At 54.1% G+C, this 19,111-nt stretch overlaps 1 protein-coding gene across 11 annotated transcripts in view; it reads left to right on the forward strand.

The window, feature by feature from the left end:
- PASK (PAS domain containing serine/threonine kinase) overlaps positions 1–19,111 on the forward strand; it is a 39,610-nt gene that overhangs the window by 15,670 nt on the left and 4,829 nt on the right. For 4 of the 11 annotated variants that reach the window (XM_060301569.2, XM_030850254.3, XM_060301567.1 and 1 more), the window contains 9 exons: positions 1,222–1,482; positions 2,705–2,855; positions 4,916–5,039; positions 7,395–8,740; positions 9,750–9,922; positions 10,327–10,494; positions 14,451–14,576; positions 14,662–14,796; positions 18,019–18,218. In XM_060301569.2, the coding sequence (XP_060157552.1) occupies positions 1,222–1,482; positions 2,705–2,855; positions 4,916–5,039; positions 7,395–8,740; positions 9,750–9,922; positions 10,327–10,494; positions 14,451–14,576; positions 14,662–14,796; positions 18,019–18,218 (2,684 nt within the window). Of the gene's footprint in view, positions 1–1,221; positions 1,483–2,704; positions 2,856–4,915; positions 5,040–7,394; positions 8,741–9,749; positions 9,923–10,326; positions 10,994–14,450; positions 14,577–14,661; positions 14,797–15,530; positions 18,219–19,111 lie in introns of those variants that run through there. The other 7 variants (XR_011377564.1, XR_011377565.1, XM_070045875.1 and 4 more) reach the window with 7 other exon arrangements.

Raw genomic sequence — 19,111 nt, forward strand, 5'->3', positions numbered from 1 at the left:
CTGAAGTCGGCTCTGCTGCTGCAAGAAATAGCAGATTCTTTCGGGACACCTGTAGGCACTCCCTGGCTCTCCCACTGGCCTTAGGCTAAGAGAGCTGAGCCCTCTGAGGTGGTGCTTTGCTATTTTTAGGCTTTCCAGCTCAATTGGAAACCTCTCCCCCGTACCTTATTCTCTTTATGTCCTTTACTCTGTTCTAAAGCAGTGGGACCACTTGGACCCCAGAGCTCTGGACTATTTGGCAGCCTCTTATGCTTAACTGAACGTAAGCAAACCTCTGCCCACCCCAGGCACGTGGCCACAAGAGGTGTGTGCCAGGACGGCAAGCACCCTCCCAGCAGCCCCACGCTGGAGCCGCCTCACACCCCCAGCAGCAGGTGGAGACAGACACCCTGCCCCCTCTTTCCTCAGGGCTCCCTGGGGCCTGGGGTCTGGCCTGCACCCTTACCACGGGGAGCCTGGGGTCTTGAGTTCTGCCCCTGGTCAGAGCGCTGTGCTGATGCAGTGGGAGCTCCCCCCCGTTCAGGCCTTGGGCCTCTGCAGGTCTTGTGTCTTGCGGGTGGACCCTGAGAAGGGGGCAGGCGGTATTGAGTGAGGGGTAGACATGAGGCCTGGGCCAGCTTGCCGTCTTGGGACCAGGAAGGGAGCTGACTCAGAAAGCCTCTGGTTAGAGGCCGCACCGTTGAGATTGGCTTGGGAGACCGGATACGCCCGAGTATTTGAGCAGAGAAACGTGATGCGAGGACTTGGTTGCGTGGGTGACAGAGGAGCTAAGGAGGCGGAGGGTGTGGGGGGGGCAAGCCGCCCAGAGGTCAGCAACTACGGGAAGCCACTGCCCCCCAGGCTGGAGGACAGAGGGCGGGGCTGAGGGGCTGAGGCCGCCTACAGAGGTGGGCGCTGGGGGGCACCAGTGGTCCAGGGTGGACAGCAGGGAGGAACTTGCTGGTGTTGCTCCCGCAGGGCTGGCGCCTTGCTTGATGGACCCTGTGTGCTCTGCGCTCAGGGCCCCCGGCCCGGCCGCAGCTCCCGGTCAGGGCTCTGCGTTCCCTGGGGCAGAGAGGGGTGGTGCGGGGAGATAGTGGAAGGAAGAGCAGTGTGGAGAGTTAGGTGTTTGGGGGGCACCCGCCAATGGGCGTGGGTGGACGTACATCTAAAGCAGCAAAGGCTCAAGGCTCGGGCCACAGGAGGTGCTGTGGTTAGCTCGGTGGTGTGTCTTTCTTTCAGAATCTCAGGATTCAGAGGTCTGCTGGAAGAGCCAAGGATGGTACCACCTTCCCTCTGAGCTTAAAGCTGAACTCTGAACCCGGCAGCGAGGAGGCAGCAGACGGCGAGGCGGCCCCTGACTGGGGCTACTCGGCCTCCATCTGGGTGTTTTCCACCATCAGTGGGCTCATCACCCTCCTGCCGGACGGGACCATCTACGGCATCAACCACAGCTTTGCTCTGATGCTGTTTGGTTATGGAAAGGATGAGCTCCTGGGCAAGGTGTTTCTCCCCCGCCCCGCCTTGGGGAAGCCGGTCTTGGCCTGTCCTAGGCCTGTGCTTCTGCATCCTCGAGCCCAGCTCGCCAGCTCTCCCCGCGGGAACTCGGGCGCGGAGAGGGAGGCCTCTGCTCACGGCCCTGTTCCCCCGCCTGCGCCCATTTATCTGGACCCCACAGGGAATACTTGATGACCCCGCCTGGGCTACCCCCAAAGCCTTTGGGTGCCATGTGCCCCCCCAGGAGAGGGAAGGGGCTCTCTCACCCCAAAGCCTGTCCCAAGCAAGATCGGGTCTGAGTTATTGGATGAGGGTGTGTCACAGCTGTGCGGATTCGCTCCACACCCACGGGCCGGGGCTTGTCCACACCTCCTCTGACCATCCTGGGGTCCGTTGTGAGTCAGCGTGGGAGGAAGGTGTTTCTAGAACCTTCTTCCTTGGATTGGGCTGGGCTCAGAGGGCAGGCGAGCATCTCAGGCTTCCTCGGAGTGGCTTTCCTTGGGTGGTCTCAGCAGTCCTCCAGGGCTTCTGAGGAGGGGGCACGGGCCCCCACTCGACTGGGGGGGAGTGGTTCATGCAGGAAGGAGAGGCTGCTGTGTGATGTGTTGCTCTTGACACCTGAATGACACCCCCGCCCCTGGCCACAGGCCCTGCACCTGGCTGGACTGGCTCCTAGACGTGGATGCAGGCCTGGCGTTCCCCACAGCCTTTCACCGAGCACCTTGTTCCCCACAGGCAGCCGTCCCCTCTTGTCACTCTTTCTGGAGCCAACCCTGCACCCCGTCCAGCCAGCCAGAGCTTTAACTTCTTTTGAGGCTCCCAAAACTGGTCCCTTTCTGTTCTTTAATAGAAATACTAAGAAACAAGTAAAATAAATTTTAGTTAAATTAAGTCAAACTTAGTTCAATTGAAGTTAATGAAAACGCAGTTAGAGTAACTCTTGGACAAGGGCTCCCCACAGGAACATTGAGGGCGCCAGGTCCTTCCAGGGAGTGTGTGGACGCAGTCTCGTCAGGGCGTACTAAGAGAAAGGGAAGCAAATTTTGATTTCCGTGTTGAGCGTCCAGGGCTTCGGGTCTGCCAGAAGGAGTTTGACCAGGGTCTTTCCTAACCTTGTCCAGAGACTTGCTGGCGTTGTCTTCATTCTCTGCCCAGACGGGACGGAGGGATGGTTCAGTGGGTCAGTGAGGATTCTCACCAGGTTCTGAAATGTCCTTTTGTTTTCTAGAACATCACTTTCCTGATTCCTGGTTTCTACCACTACATGGACCTTGCCTGTGACAGTTCCTTTCTGCTGCCAGACGTGGCCAACTGCCTGGACGCTGGCAGACACAGTGGGCCTGGGGAGACCACTAGGGATGCCCAGCACACAGCCGAGGGTGAGAGCTTGCCGCCTCCTCCCAGGTGCACCTGTGGCCGCCCAGTCCCCGCCCCTGGCCTCCATGGGTGATGGGATGGCTGTCATGGGGACCCTGTTTGTGTGGGTTTGATGTTTCTCTCTGTCTCTTGTGGGCCTTCCGTGTTCCCAGGGGATGGGATACTTGTGTGCGGGTCTCACAGATGTGTTAGCGCGAGAGGTCCCCAGGTGAGTCACTGCATGCCTGTGTCCGCAACACCGGCCACTAGTTGGCGGTCTTATGTGAGTGATATAGCTTTATGTAAGTGGCTGAAGACCGGATTGATGCAGCATATCAGATGAATCCCTGAGTAAACAGTCCTGGCGGGATTTGTTTATTTCTAGTACTTTCAACATTTAATATGATTCCAACAAGTGGCCCGAGCCCCACCACGTGATGTTGCAGGCGCCGTGTGTGAGAGGGCGGCGCGTGGCTCCTGCTCTGGCTTTGGAGCTCCGGGAAGCAGGGGACCAGCAGCCTCCGGGGCGCCCGCCTTCCCCAAGCAGGTTCAAGGAGGAGCTGCCCCGGCGCTGCCTCGGGGGCCGTCCCAGCTCCGCACCCGTGGGGTGTTGTCACATGCGGGCGCGTCCGTGGGAGGACGTGGTGTTTGAGTAGACGTGTGAGTGGGTTTCATGTGGCCACCGAGGGGGACGCGGCTGCGTGGCATCCAACTGGGACGTGGACCTTTATTGTCAGACGGTGTCCAGGTTTTAAAAGATGCTTTGTTAGGCTACTGACTCTCTTCAACCACTTTTCTTTTATCTATTTATTTATTTATTTTTGACTGTGTTGGGTCTTCGTTGCTGCGCGCGGGCTTTCTCTAGTTGCGGTGGGCGGGGGCTACTCTTCGTTGTGGTGTGCGGGCTTCTCGTTGCGGTGGCTTCTCTTGTTGCGGAGCACGGGCTCTAGGCGTGCGGGCTTCAGTAGTTGTGGCTCACGGGCTCTAGAGCGCAGGCTCAGGAGTTGTGGCACATGGGCTTAGTGGCTCCACGGCATGTGGGATCTTCCCGGGCCAGAGATCGAACCTGCACTGGCAGGCAGATTCTTAACCACCGTGCCGCCAGGGAAGTCTGTGACCACTTTTCTTAACATGGGGTTTCCTTCATTGTATCCGGGTTTTTGTGTCTGCAAAGACTCCTTTTTTTCAAGTTTTTTTCTGTATCGCTGATGCATTCCCTTTCCTCTTTTTCCAGATTTCCAAATTCTTCCTGGGGGTGTGTGTGTGTGTGTGTGTGTGTGTGTGTGTGTGTGTGTGTGTGTGTGTGTGTGTGTGTGTGTGTGTGTGTGTGTGTGTGTGTGTGTGTGTGTGTGTGTTCTGGGTGCGTGGGGACGCGTGCTCTTGTTTATGGTGCCAGCCCGCCTGTGCCTGTCAGCCAGGGGCCGGGACTAAACTTTCTAAGAGCCTCCCCCATGCAGGCTGCTGTGTGGCAAGGACAGTCTTGCTCCTCTGACCCCAGTAACCTGTGATGTCCCGGGCCCTGGTGTAGGCAGGCAGGCGGAGGCAGGTGGCACACGAGCCGTAGGAGGTGACCAGCGCTCAAAGGAAGGGCACAGCAGGGGAGGGTGTGCCGTCTTGGGGTCTGTGAGCCGGAATGAGGCAGGGGCAGCCTTCTGGGAAAGTCAGCAGCGCCGGGCGTGGTGAGGTAGGTGGCCAGAGGGCCAGGCCCCAAGGCCCTGGGGAGGGAAGCAGGGCCCGGCTGCCAGGCCTTTGGTTTTTACCCGGCGTCAGAGCGGAGCCCTCGGGGGCTGTCGGCAGATGAGGGGCAGGTTCGACTCCGGGGTCGGTAGGTGCGGGGCCCAGGGCGGAGCAGGGAGAGCCCAGGGAGGCTGTGGGCCTGGACCTGGTGCCCGTGGGGCAGTGAGGGGCGGTCAGATCCGAGACCTGCTGTGGACGTGGGGCTGGCGGTGTGTCTGAGGTCAGGTTAGGCCCCCTTGCCCCCTGCTCACGAGTCACACGGGCCGAGGAGGTGCATTTCAGCAGGACGAGCCAGCGAATGGAAAACACTCTTTTTTTTTTTTTTTTTTTTTGCTGTTGCTGCCAGATCTAAGGGTGAACACTGAGACCCCAAAGCCAGCGGAGAGCCAGGCTGCCTCGCCCAGGGCCCAGGTTCCAGTGGACGCCGGGGGCCGCCTCGCCTTCTCCCTCCCGGCGCTGCCCACTCTGGGGTAAGTCCTCTGGGGGAGGGGCGGGTGCGCGAGGGGCAGGGGGGAGGCACCCTGGGGAAGTGTTCAGTCCTTGGGAATGTTGGAGGTGACACCTGCTGCTGCCCCTCGCGATGGCAGTGCTTCTGTGTCACCCGGCCGGGTCCCTGCAGGCTCCGTGAGACGGGCCCCAGTTTATGGATAAGGAGGCGTTCAGGGAGGTTCCGGGGAGCTGATTCCAGCGTAATTTTCTCATTCTGTAAATAATTTGAATCTGTTTGCTATGCATTTTTAAATAACAAAGTTATTCTATTTAGAGGAGACGAGGTACAATGTGGAAAATTTAAGAAAGTAGAAATAGAACATCCACTTGCTCAGTTACCACAGTCCTGTTGTGCATAGCATTTTGGTTTGTTTTCAGTAAGTTTCTCTTTTTAAAGCAGTCTCTTTGAAGCGTAGCATACAGTCATGCGCCAGCCTCTCTGGACCTTCTCCTCTCACCCTGGGAGGCCCTGCTCCCACGCCACTCGGTGTCCCTCACTGCCCTGGGGTCAGGACGCAGGTCGGAGGTGCCTGTTCTTGAACTTCACCGAATGCACTCCCTTATCTCCGGCATATTTTGTTCACCATTGTGTGAGATTTATTCACTCACACATACACGCTGTTTTCTAGTCTTGAAATTATGTTTTAAATACGTACTACATGAACGTGCATGTTTTTCTAAGTACAGAAGAATAATGGTGAAGAGTAGAAGTCCCCGTGACTCTGTCCGCAGAGAGAACCTCTGCCGTCAGTGGCCTTGCAGGACCCCTTTCCCCACGTGCTTAGACGGAAGTGTGTGTTGCATGGGCACGGGCAGGCTGCCATGCACACGCTGCCCTAAATGTGTGTACGTGCCTGGGCACGCGGTGTGTGTGTCCCGGAGACCTTGCTCTGCAGCGCGGCCTCAGAGCCGCCACCTCACAGGTGGCGCCGTGGTTTGTGAACACGGCTCCTGTCATCTGCTTCAACTTCCTGGCCTTTTCCTATTTAACTTTTGGTGGCTGGAGCAGCGTGACTGCGGGCTCTCCTTGCTGTGTGTGTGCGTGTGCGCACGCGCACACACACACACACACACACGGTGAGGAGGGAGGATTCTGTGCTGCCTGGGGGCGCATGGTGGGGCCTGGGCTCAGGGGCACCCGCTGGTGTGGGCGCCAGGTGCCCGGCCCGCGTCGGGGCAGGTGTGTCTTAGCGATGGCTCACGTGCTGAGCGAACCTCAGTGCGGTGCGTGGGCTTGATTTTCTGGGACGTGGGTGGGCAACGAGGAGCTTCAACTAGATGGGCCATTCCTGCATTTCCTCTTCGCTGGACGTTTCTGGTCTCGCAGTTCTAAGTGTTTGATGCGTCCTTCATGGGCCAGTTACCGTCTTCTTCCTTCACTCGTCGCCTCACCTGCTGACACCGCAGAGGCCGTGTGGCTCCCCGGAGACGGGTCCAGGGCTGGCCTCTTGGCCCAGGTAGATGGTGGTGGTAGATAGAGGTGGCGTCATTCTTGCCTGGTCTCTGCAGGCCCTCGCCCCCTCAGCTGTCCCTGAGAACTCCACTCACAGCGGCCTCCTCTGTGGGACCCATCCTTAAGTGACGTCTTTCCTCTCCCCGCCTCTTTATGAGCCCCTGGTGTAACATTTACAGATCACCGCACGCCTCCCCAGCCAGGCCGGCACTGCCACTTTCTGTTGGCCTTGGTGCCTGCAGCTGACCTTGGGCTGACACGGGGCCGGCGCTCAGCACCGCCGGCCGAGTGGGTGCTGGCAGCGGGGCCGGCAGAGGGGAGTCTGGATGCAGATTGCCAGGTGGGCCGTGGCGGCCTCTTCCTCAGTGGTCCGCCCGTGCTGAGTGCGCTGGGGGCTTTGTGCTCCAGCTCTCAGGACCCTGGGGGCACGGCTCTTCCAGCCTCCTGCCCCTCGTGCCCTGCCCTCTCTGAGCTGTGAGATCCGATGGTGTTTGTAGCCATTGTGGTTTACCGCGTGCAGTGTCCAGTGCCTCTCCTTTCTTCCCACACCTCCACCTTGCGGGCAGGAAGAGGCTGGCTGCACGGCTGTCGGGGTCCCACTCACCGCAAAGTGAGATTGCTGACCACAGCCTTGAGCAGAGGGTCCTAGGCACTCAGTGGCATTCTTGGATAAATCATTGCTAAGTGTGGATTTATCTGGAGAATATGTGAGTTGGTTCTTCATTTTTAAGTTTAGTTATAAAAGTCTTTTTTTTCTGTCATAAGTCTATGGCGTTAAGTGCATGGTGCGGGTCTCTAATCAAGGGGGAGCCCCTGTGGTCTCTTTTTTATTGACTCTTCTGTGGCTCCTCAGTGACTGTGTCATCCGTATAACAATCCACAGGGTGGACAGCGTCCCAGAAGGAAGCCCACCAGCCCATGGCCAACAGCCGTCACCCCAGGACCAGCAAAATATCCCGGAGGGAAGGCCGCCAGCCCAGGAACAGTCACTGCCCGAGGGCCGGCGAGACATGCCGGGGGGATGCCCGTCAGCCCCTGGCCGTCGGTTGTCGCCAGAGGACCACCAGAGCACTGCCTTAGAGAAAGAGCGGCTGGCAACAGCAGAGAGCCTCAGGCAGGGCCTTCTGGGAGGAAACAGGTCTGACCCAGTGGACACAAAACCATGCGCTTCCCATGAAGATGCTGAAACACCAGTGCCAAGTACAGATGGGACCAGTGGTGCTGGAAGGGGCGGCCTATATCAGGAGACACAGCTGGGACGGAGGGGCTCGAGTGGTACCAGCGATTCAGACCACGGGGCTGATGCCACCAAGGCCAGGCCGCACGCTGCGGGTCAGCTGGCAGGGCAGGGCCTCCCGGTGCGCGGCCCTGGATTCGAGGCAGAGTGGAGCACTCAGCGGGGAAGCCCGGGCTCGGCCCCCAGCCCCCTGGGGACGGTGCAGCCCTTGCTCTCGACGCTTTCTTTGGATGAGCCGTGGCTGGGGACGTGCTTGATTAAGGAGCAGCTGCCTGCACCGAGCTTTGCGGGGCCTTGGGGTGTCTCCTGCGCCGAGCTGGTCCCCGCAGAGCAGCCCCCGCCCTCCGCCCCTGCGTCCTTGTGTGACCTGGGAGGCACAGACCCGCACGGCGGCCGCTCGGGCAGCTCCTCGGCCCGCTACACCCTTGCCACTGACCTGCCCGGTACCGTGGAGGCCCGGGAGGCTGGCGAGAATTCGTTTTCCTGGAACCTCAAGGAACTCGTTTTCAGCGAATGGACAGACCGAACTTCTTCGAACTGTTCCTGCGCTACGTCTGAACTCGGGGGGACCCGGTCCCATTCGCTGGGGGTCTCTGATGTGGACGTGAGCGGTTTACGCAGGCAGAGGTCAGAAGTCCTGGACGGCCGGGAGCTGTTACTGCTGACCGGCACCAACTTCAATCTGGGTGAAGGCCGGCGGTTCCGTGAGAGCTGTCTGGGGCTGGATGGAACAGAACCATCGCAGACTGGCTTGGTGTCCTCCGAACACTATGACCTGGGTGGCCGAGAGAGCCTGGACCGCGTCCCTCCTGTGTCGGGAGCCGGCCCCATGGATGCGTCCCTGTTAGAGGCACCCAGGCTGAGCCTCCAGGTCACCTCCACGCCTGTGAGAGCAGACGGCTCTGCGCCGCTTGGGGCCGCCGACCTGCAGCACGAGATCCAGGAGGGCGCCTACGCGGGGAGCTGTTACCACCGAGACGGCTCACAGCTGAGTACGTGCGGGTGGGGGGCAGGGAGGGCCCGGTCCCCCGTTGCCCTGCTGCCCCAAGAGCGTGGCGCAGCGGGGTCAGGGGGGCTTCCTGATTCTGGCCTCTGATGGGGCTTCATCCCCGGAATCGTTGTGGCAGGAATGAGGTGTTATATTAAATATAGAGCCGAGGTTAGAGTTTACCTCTTCAAAGTGAGGATTGCAGGTGCGTGTGCCGGGGAGGGGGCAGCCCGGGGGCCCAGGCCCTCCGTGCGGTGCAGCAGGGGGTGGGCTCCCGGCTGCCACAGCAGGAGGCAGGTGTGGCTGAGGGGCTGGTGGTGGTTTTCCGTGTGCTGTCGGGGTTCAGGCTGCTCTGGCCTCAGAATCTCCATTCTGGGGGTGTGGCCGTCAGACCCGTCCACTTGTCCCTTTTTCTTTGCCTGATTTCCTAATTTGCCGTGTTTCAGCCAGTTGTCTCCTCGTTGCTGATTTCGTAGTGTTGGTTACCAGGGTTTTTCCCAAACTTAAAAGAGTTACATAAGTAGTATGTGTTATTTGCAGAAATATTAGAAAATATAAACAAAAAGAAGAAAGTAAAATCCCCTGTAAACCTCCCCGATAGCTACCTTAGATGTGCTGTGTTCCCAGGAGGCTGTGTCCACGCACACATGTGCCACGGCAGTGTGCACGGTGACGTGTACAGTTAGGTGGCACGTGTGTGTACGTGTGGCTCCCGAGCCAGACTCCTGTGGAGGGTGTTGGGGGCAGGTTTTCCAGGCTCGTCCGAATCGGTGGCTGGTGGCGGGTCTCTCCTGAGTCCCCTGGCCTCCGGCTGCCCCCGAAGACATGCTGGGCTGCTGACACCACGCCGGCGGGAGGTGATGCGGCCGCCAGCCTCAGCTTTGCCCTTCTCCGGGCTCCGTGCCCTCCGCCCCTGCCCCAGGCGCTGTCTGTTGGCTTTATCTCGTTCTGGGGGTCTTGACACTGCTGTGGTGACAGCAGCGGGGGTGTTTGGTCTCCCCTTCCGTCCTCAGGTGTGCAGTTTGAAGTGAAGCGGGTGGAGCTCCAGGGCTCATCCACCCTGTTCTGCTGCTGGCTGGTGAAGGACCTCCTGCACGGCCACCTGGACTCAGCCCTGCAGACCCGCCTGCTCCTGCCTGGCTCCGCCCACTCCACCTGCGAGCTGTCTGGAGCCAGCCTGGGGGAGGTTGGTGACTGAAGTCAGCTCCTGCCTTCCGCCCGCCTCTCCCAATCAGCATCTCTCTCTCTCTCTCTCTCTCTCTCTCTCTCTCTCTGTCCTCTGGGATGGGAAGAGGGTCTGTGTAGGGTCTGTCTTCTGACATTCTGTGTATCAAGCCACATGTGGGATTTCAAATCTGTGTGTCTCCGTGTGCACAGTGGGGTCCAGGTGTGTGCCAGTCTGGACAGACACGTTGAGGCCCCTGGCATACCCCGTGGAGAGCGGGTCTCGGGCCGGGGACCCCGTGGGCCTGGGAAGAGCGGGGAGGGGCAGCACAGGGCGTGGGTGCCGCTGTCGCCGCTCGGCCTGCCGCTGCCCGGCTCCTTCAGTGCGTTGCTTGTGGTCCCCCGGACGTGCCTTTGCGTTCGCAGGTGCTCGCAAGCAAACCCTGGATTGAGGAGCCCCCCGAGGCTGCGGAGCTGGAGGGGCTGGCGGCCTGCGAGGGCGCGTACTCCCGCAAGTACAGCACGCTCAGCCCCATCGGCAGAGGGGCCTTTGGCTTCGTGTGGACGGCGGTGGACCAGGAAGCCAATAAGGAGGTACTGGGCTCCTGCAGAGCTGGGGTCTGCGTGCTGAGGGGCCGGCTGCCCTGCCGCACACCTCATCCTGTAATGTGCCTTAGAGCCACCGCCCCTCCCTCCCAAGTCCCGTTGTGATTAGATTTGTAGTTGCCTGGGCGTTTCGTGATTCGGGGGAGCTGGCATGGTCGCCGTACTGCCTGTCCCGGCGAACCCCGCAGACTGCCCAGGTATCCCCGGGCCCGGCCTGCCGATTCCTGGGAGGGCCAGCGTGGGACCCCTTCACCACGGCGGCTTCTAGTCACTTCTGGAATTTACCAAAGCTCCGTGCTTGGATTGGTACCTCCAGGATCTGTATCAAAGTCTTGTTGGTTTTAGTGATCTTTCAGTGGATCCTTTGGATTTTCTTCCTCTGCCGGCAGTGGCAGTCCTGTCTCTTTCTCTATTACTTACATCTCATCGCCTCTTTTCCTTCCTGCTGTCACCTTGGCTAGGAGCCGCAGAGCCGTTGGAGTAACAGGTACACTTCCCGACCTCGGGGTGGTCCTCTGTCAATTCCAATGGCTCCTTTTATTGTTTGACGGATACCTTTTGTTTGAGAATACTTCATTTTATTTTCAGTTCACTAAATTTTTTTTTTAAAGAATGAGCGTTGAGTTCTATCAGATGTCTTTTCAGCATCTGTTGCGATGATTGTATCTTTGTTTCCTTTATTAATATATAAATAACAACACTCAACTTCCATTCGTAGACTCACTCCTCAATTGTGTTATAACATTCTTTTAATGCGTTGCTGAATTTGGCTTGCTAATATTTTTATTTGGGATTTTTTCACTTACATTCATACGTAAGTGTTTTTTCTTTTTTCTCTGCCAGTTCTGTGGGGCCTGCAGAGCTGGGGACACCGGTGGTCACCAGCACTTGTGACGTCACGTCTGCAGGGGTTTCTGTGGCGAGTCTCGTCCCCTTGGCTGTCCTTGTCTTCACTGTCTTCTCTTTGCTAGACTTGCCAAAGAATTGCCTATTTTCTAATCAAATATTTGCTTTGTTTTCTTTAAATTTCTTTTCTTGTACTTTCTACGAGTTAATTTTGCTATTTTTCTAGCTTATTAGCTTGAATGTGTGTTTTTTAAGCTGTTACTTAATAATAAAAGCTTGTGCAGCGTTGAGTTGTCTGAGTGCACCCGGCCACCTTCTAGAGGTTTAAACACGTGCTGCTCTGGGTGTCACGTGTTTCTAAGCAGTCTCGTTCTTCAGTTTCTGTTGTCATCTTTAATTTATTTGGGGCAGATCTACTCACTCTCGGTTTGGATCAGGAATCCGAAAGGCTCTGCGGGTTTCTTTAGACCTTTATACCTAAGGAAGAAGAAAGGAGCCCCAGAGTTCTTCTCTTGGTTTAAAACGAAGCCACATGAGTAATTTTGCCTTTCAGAAAACAGGGATGTCAATTTAAATGTTATTAGGCCAACACATTATTAAGTAAAAGCAGCCAATCAGAAAGTATACTTTGAAGGGTTTGGGTCCAGTTCTCAGGACAGAGTGCAGATCGATTTGCAGGGTGTTTCCATCTTAACAATATCAATTCTTCTGATCCACAGACATGGGATGTCTGTCCATTTATTCAGATCTTTAATTTCTTTCAACAATGTTTTTAAAATTTTATTTCATTTACTTTATTTAAAAAAAAGTTTTATTTTATATTGGAGTGTAGTTGATTAACAATGTTGTGTTCACTTCTCAACAATGTTTTATAGTTTCCAGTGTACAAGTCTTGTCCTGCTTTTGTTAAACCTCCAGTGTTTTTATATCCAGTTTCTTCTCTTTCCTGTGTTCATGTTTCATTTGCTGGAATATATTTGTTACTAATTTTTCTAGGAAGGATGTATGGCTGTTCCACTCGGAATCCTTACATGTATTAGGGTGTGTTTTTCCCTCATATTTTAGTGGAGATGTGCCTTTTTCCTCTCGGAACGTTTTAGACACACAGTGGTGTCTGTTGTCATCTGCCATTACTTTGAAGTGAACTTTGCTGCCAGCAACTTGATTTTTATCCTTTCTGTTTTTGTTTTTTTTTTAATCTTCAGAATTCAGAAAGTTCACCAGGACATATTTCTCTGTGTGTGTGTGTGTGTGTGTGTATGTGTGTGTGTATTGTGTGTGTATGTGTGTGTATTGTGTGTGTGTGTGTGTGTATGTGTGTGTATGTGTGTGTATGTGTGTGTGTATTGTGTGTGTATGTGTGTGTAGTGTGTGTGTGTGTGTATGTGTGTGTATGTGTGTGTATGTGTGTGTGTATTGTGTGTGTGTGTGTATGTGTGTGTATGTGTGTGTATGTGTGTGTGTATTTGTGTGTGTGTGTGTATGTGTGCGTGTATTGTGTGTGTATATGTGTGTGTATTGTGTGTGTATGTGTGTGTGTATGTGTGTATGTGTGTGTGTATGTGTGTGTATATGTGTGTGTATGTGTGTGTATTGTGTGTGTGTGTGTGTGTATGTGTGTGTATATGTGTGTGTATTGTGTGTGTATGTGTGTGTATTGTGTGTGTGTGTGTGTGTGTGTGTGTTCCTTATTCTTGCTTGACACTTGGTAAGACTTCAATCTAGATGTTTAGAGCTTTCTTTACCATAAGAGGATTCTCTTCTCTTGTTCCGTTATTCTTTCCCCTGAAGCTCATGTTAGGTGTGTGTGGAGGCCCTGGAGGCCGCCTTCCTTCTTGTCTCCCTGAACCTGCAGCTGGACGGGCAGCAGGCAGCTCCCTGCAAACACGCGAACTCGAGCTCTGCCGTCTGCACCGCTCCGGCCCCGCCTGACTCCATCATCCTTCCCGTGCCCAGTAACCTGGATCCTCGGGCCATCAGCCTTGCTTCCACCCTCATCCTCTTGCTTTCCCTTGCGTCTCTCATCTGACCTGTTAAATCGTGGTGACCCTCCCCTCGAAGCATCTTCAGAGTTTGTCCACTTGTCACCACGCACATGCTGGCACCCAAGCCACCACCTTTGTTCTTCAGATTATTGTGGGGTGATTGGATATTGCAGAAGCTCCTAAGTGGTCTCCCTGCTTCTGCCTTGTGTGCCGTCACTGCCCCTCGTGCCGCCTGCTCAGCACGCGCAGAATCTTCCCCCATCTTCACTCTGCCTGCAGTGCCTTCCCCTGCCCCTCTCAGAAGCCGCTGCCTCAGGAAGCCCACCCCGGCCCCCGCACCCGGCACTTCCCGGTTCAGCTGCCCTCGCTTTTCCTGACCCGCGGTGCATCTTGTGTATCGTCTGCTTCCCGGCAGATGCTGATCTCCGTGAGGGCGGGGCTCTCTGTCGTCTGGTTTGGGGTCTCCTATTGAAGTGCAGAGCAGGCCCGGCCCGCGGCCACTGCTCACCACATGCCCAGCACCCACCTAGGAGCAGGTGTTTTGTTGAGGGGCAGGGATGTCATTCATTGACCTAGAGTGTTGGTTTTCTTTACTAACGGTGTCTTTTTCTTCTATTCCACACTCCAATTGACTATCATTAGTTGACTAACACCATTTTTTCTGTATTTATCTTGTGTCCATCTGTCTTGCTGAACTCTCTTATTAGTTCTCAGGATCAACATGAATGACAGTTTTTGTTCATTTTTTCTAGTTCTCAGGCCTCTTGTTTCATTTTCTCAGCCAGGACATCCAATACTCGGTTGAGAAATTGGGGTGGCATGCGGTGCTCTGGGGAGCACCTGTCTTTCCGCAGCTCCGCCTGTGGCTACACCGTCACCCCCGTCCGCCCACTTTCTAGGTCGGGCTGGTCCAGTCAGCACTTCCGGTCGGCTACTGACTTGCTTCTCTGTCTGCTCGCGCCGGAGGGTTGTTGTTCAGTTTCTTCTTTCATGTGCCTGGGGCTCAGCGGGGGTCGGGGTGGGGATAGGGTGAAGGCAGAGCAGCAGGCTCGACGGGCTGCTGGAGGCCTGGCGGGGATGGCTGCAGTCACCTCCTCTCTGCTTTCCTCGCAGGTGGTGGTGAAGTTTATTCAGAAGGAGAAGGTTTTGGAGGATTGTTGGACTGAGGATCCCAAACTTGGGAGAGTCACTTTAGAGATTGCCATCCTGTCCCGGGTGGAGCACGCCAACATCGTCAAGGTAGAGAGCTCTTGTCACACTCGTTCTCGAGTTCGTTGTCTTGAAGGTTCCCCGGCAGGGCCACACCCAGCTTGTGTCTCTCCAGGTGCTGGATGTATTTGAAAACCAAGGGTTCTTTCAGCTGGTGATGGAGAAGCACGGCTCCGGCCTGGACCTCTTTGCATTCATCGACCGCCATCCCAGCCTCGATGAGCCCCTGGCGAGCTACATCTTCCGACAGGTGAGAGCGGGCCAGAGCCGCCCGGGGCGAGTGTGGGCTTGGCTGCCTGGGCCCAGGGCTGCAGGGTCAGTGATACACACTCCGTTCTCTCTGTGAGCTGGATCTGGCCTTCGGTTTTCGGATTTTATTGAGTAGGATATGTATTTTGAGAAGAGAATTCTATGGATGAAGCAGAGAGAGTAAGGTGGGGAAGGAAGAATGAGGCCAGGTACTATCATGGAATGATGGCAGACGTGGGTTGATGATTCAGGTTTACTTATATCCCTACAATATCCGAAGCAATCTCAAAAATGGACCAGCAGAGCTACCAGACTGGGTTTTGAGATTGTGCACTTGATCTGAATCCTCGTTCACCAATGGGAAATCATTGCTCATTTGTACGTAGAGATCATTCTAGTGCCAGCACCATGAGGCTGTTGGGATTAAATCAGAGTGCCTCTAAGGCCCTTGTGCAGCACACACACACGAGTCCTGCACACAGGAAGTGCTTAATAAACGTAGCTGTCCAGTTAATTAGTCCACAGAGGTTGCGGTTCTGGCAATCTCACTTTACAGTGAGTATTTGTCTTGATCTCCTTGTGTCTGTCTGTGTCCTGATGTTAGTCCACTCGTTAGTTTTTGGAACGGAAGCGTGACCAGGGAAGTGGAAAGGTGTCCTATGACAGAGAGAAGTTGGGTGGCAGCGCGGGGAGGGGGAGACTGCAATTCTTGTTTTAGTTTTAATATCGTGGTAGTTCCATTCCAGACGATTCCTAGCTCCCTGGAAAAGATGGAGAGATACCTGGGACGGGGCTGTGACCAATTCACAGATTTGCTCTTCGTTTCCTGGAGCTGACTTGATTTCTAATGACAGCTTCCATGAATTGACATTTCTTCCTCAAAGCTATAAGCCCCCAGAAGTTATTGGATTTGTGAAATTGAATTTCTGAGGCACCTACTTGTAAGTTTCGGTCATCATCGTTCTGCCCGAATGTCACCTCTCCCCCCTTGCTACTTTGGAAGGTTATTTACGCATCTACTTTACTTCATGGCAAAGATTTGTTTCTGAAATCTTCATGGCAAACAGAGTGTCAGTATGACATAACATTAGGAGTCACTTATCAATAGCTGCTACCTAACCGTTGTTAATTTGGGGCGACTGATACAGGTAATTCTAGTGTTCAATACTTTTTAACTTTTGCAAGAGGTATCTATAGCCCCTTTGTAAATCTATATACATAAGTGTTGTTATATGTAAGCATGGATTCAGAACTCTACAGAACTATATTATTGCATGTAAACGTGTGTATGTGCAGTGCCAGGTGTTAGTGCATTGCCTCTCAGCTCCAGAGCTGTGGGTCTGCTTGGTGAACTGCTCTCCTGTGCAGCTGGGATGTTGCGGGGGGCCTGCAGGAAGAGCAGCTACTCCCATTCAGGTTCTTTACCCCTTTGTAGTTAATGAACCTTGATGAAGCCTTCCATGTTCAGATTAGTGTGTGCTTTCTGTTTCCCAACTGGAGCCTGATATGTACATGTGCATGTGTGCACGTATATGTATGTACATATACACGTAAAAGTGTATGTATATGTGTGAACGTATAGGCATAGACACGCACGTGTGTGTCTGCACACTTGCGTATGTGTGTACGCGTGCGCATGCATGCTTCCTTATGTAAATGTGCAGGTGTGGATGTGTCTGCATGCGTGTGCATGCAAATATGCATTCATTCATTTAAAGTTAATTAATTCAGCTTAGTTTGTCTGCCACGAACTATCGCTTCTGACTCAAGATATTCATCTGTAAATATAAAGTTGTCTCTGATGATGTAAACGACTGACTACATCCATGAAATCACTGTGTTTTTTATTTATTTATGTATTTAAAATTTTTGGCTGCGTTGGGTCTTCGTTGCTGAGCGCAGGCTTCCTCTAGTTGCGGCGAGCGGGGGCTGCGCTTTGTTGCAGTGCGTGGACTTCTCATTGCGGTGGCTTCTCATTGCAGAGCATGGGCTCTAGGCGCGTGGGCTTCAGGAGTTGTGGCACGTGGGCTGAGTAGTTGTGGCGCACGGGCTTCCTTGCTCCGCGGCATGTGGCATCTTCCCAGACCAGGGCTCGAACCCGTGTCCCCTGCATTGGCAGGCGGATTCTTAACCATTGCACCACCAGGGAAGTCCCGAGATCACTATGTTGATTGGTACAGTTGGTGTCCAAATTATGAATGGGGTCAGAAATTGTACTAATCTTCCTTAACCTTAACTGAGGTGCTGCTTTTGTTGGTCTCTGTCCCCACACGTGCAGTGCAGGCAGACAACAGTGTGTTCTAGTAACTTTACCCTTTCACGGGGGAGACTAACGTGCTTGGCTTGTTGGAATGAAGCCCATTTCCTGGGGAGTTACTTTAAATTCACATGGTAGAGACTTCCACACATGTTGGGGAACGTATGGCTGACACTCAGTGCTGATCTTTGAGGAGCTGCCAGAGCCTTGAAGTAGGAGTTTGGAGACTTGGCTTCTGTCCCCAACTCTGCTCGAATTGCCATGTGAACTCTGGGCAGAACACTGTCCCTCACTGTGAACCAAAGGTGGTGGAGTCAGGCCTTCTGTAGGGCCACCTCCCATGCAACCAGCCCACACTCATTAAGGTGCCCACCATGTGTCTTTGTAGCTTCTGCCGTGGTCTGTCTGTCTTTCCTCCCAAGATGGTCGTTCTGTATCTGCTGAGGAGGTTTCATTGGTAGCACACAGACAGAGAACTTAAAACTCACATATTTATCTGGGAGAGGGAGGGATGGGGGTGTCAGTGAAAGATACAAAGTTTCAGTTTTGCAGGATGAGTAAGTCCTAGAGGTCTGCTGTACGGCATGGTCCCTATAGCTAACGATGCTGCATGGTCTACTTTAAAATCTGCCAAGGGGGTAGACCGTGTCTTGGGTGTCCTTATCACAAAATAATAATAGTAATAAATAATGAAATTAAAGAAAAGAATCCTAGATCTGCGTTGCTGCCTTGTGGGCATGACGTGTGCCAGCCACACTGAGCATGCTGCCTGGAGCTGCTTTTCCTCCACACGGCTCAGCTGTGTGCGATCTGCAGCCTCCAGAGTCTTTCCTGTCACCAGTTTGTGATGAGTTAGAGAACTCTTTTGTTCTTTTTCTTTTCTTTTTTTCTTCTTAATCCTTAATTTAAATTCATGTTCTACCTGAATTGCCTTTTAAAAAGTCCCCTGTGGCCTCCTGATTTCAGCTGGTGTCAGCAGTGGGATACCTGCGCTCCAAGAGCATCATTCATCGGGACATCAAGGACGAGAACATCGTGATCGCTGAGGATTTTACAATCAAGCTCATAGACTTTGGCTCGGCTGCCTACCTGGAGAGGGGCAAGCTGTTCTATACCTTCTGTGGGACAATTGAGTACTGCGCGCCCGAAGTCCTCATGGGAAACCCGTACGTATCATGGGAGCTGCAGCCTGTTGTCACACCTGCCATCAGACCTGTGGTTGGTGGGGTTTTAGGGGGAAAAATGGTTTCAGTTTGTGCCTCTTTGACGAGGGTGTTGAGTGATAAAGTATGTTTGGGAAATAAGTGGGCAGGCAGGCAGGAAAAGTAAGGTGGGTCAGGGAAGCTGGTGGGTGGAGACAGAGATTCAGTATATTATTTCCTCAACTTTTATGTTTGGAGTTTTCATACAATTAAAAGTTAAGAGAGGGCTTCCCTGGTGGTGCAGTGGTTAGGAATACGCCTGCCAATGCAGGGGACACACGGGTTCAAGCCCTGGTCTGGGAAGATCCCACATGCCACGGAACAACTAAGCATGTGTGCCCCAACTACTGAACCTGTGCTCTAGAGCCCACGAGCCACAACTACTGAAGCTTACATGCCTGGAGCCCGTGCTCCGCAAAAGTGAAGCCACCGCGATGAGAAGCCCATGCACCCCAATGAAGAGTAGCCCCAACTCAATGCAACTAGAGAAAGCCCGCGTGCAACAGTGAAGACCCAATGCAGCCAAAGATAAATAAATTTTAAAAAAAAAGAAAAGAAAAAAAAGTTAAGAGAAAGATAAAAAGAGTCCCAAAACTTGGGACTCTTCAAATTAATGAAGAGGATTTTTTTTTTTAGTTGGTTTATTTATTTTGATGACAGAACTAGTAATCTAGTCCAATAATATATTGCTGGGCTGGCCATGTAAGAAATCAAGCAACAGAAAAAGTACTAATGCAGAGGGTCCAGGCTGAAGCTGGGTCCACTCCTGGCCAGAGGTGCTGTCGCTGACTGGCCCAGCATGCGTCAGCTCGGGGCGCGCCAAGCTTCCTGTGCTGGCTGAGAGGAGCAGCAGGGGT

This window comes from Globicephala melas, chromosome 7 (assembly GCF_963455315.2).
Source record: "Globicephala melas chromosome 7, mGloMel1.2, whole genome shotgun sequence".
In the NCBI taxonomy this organism is placed as follows: Eukaryota; Metazoa; Chordata; class Mammalia; order Artiodactyla; family Delphinidae; genus Globicephala; species Globicephala melas.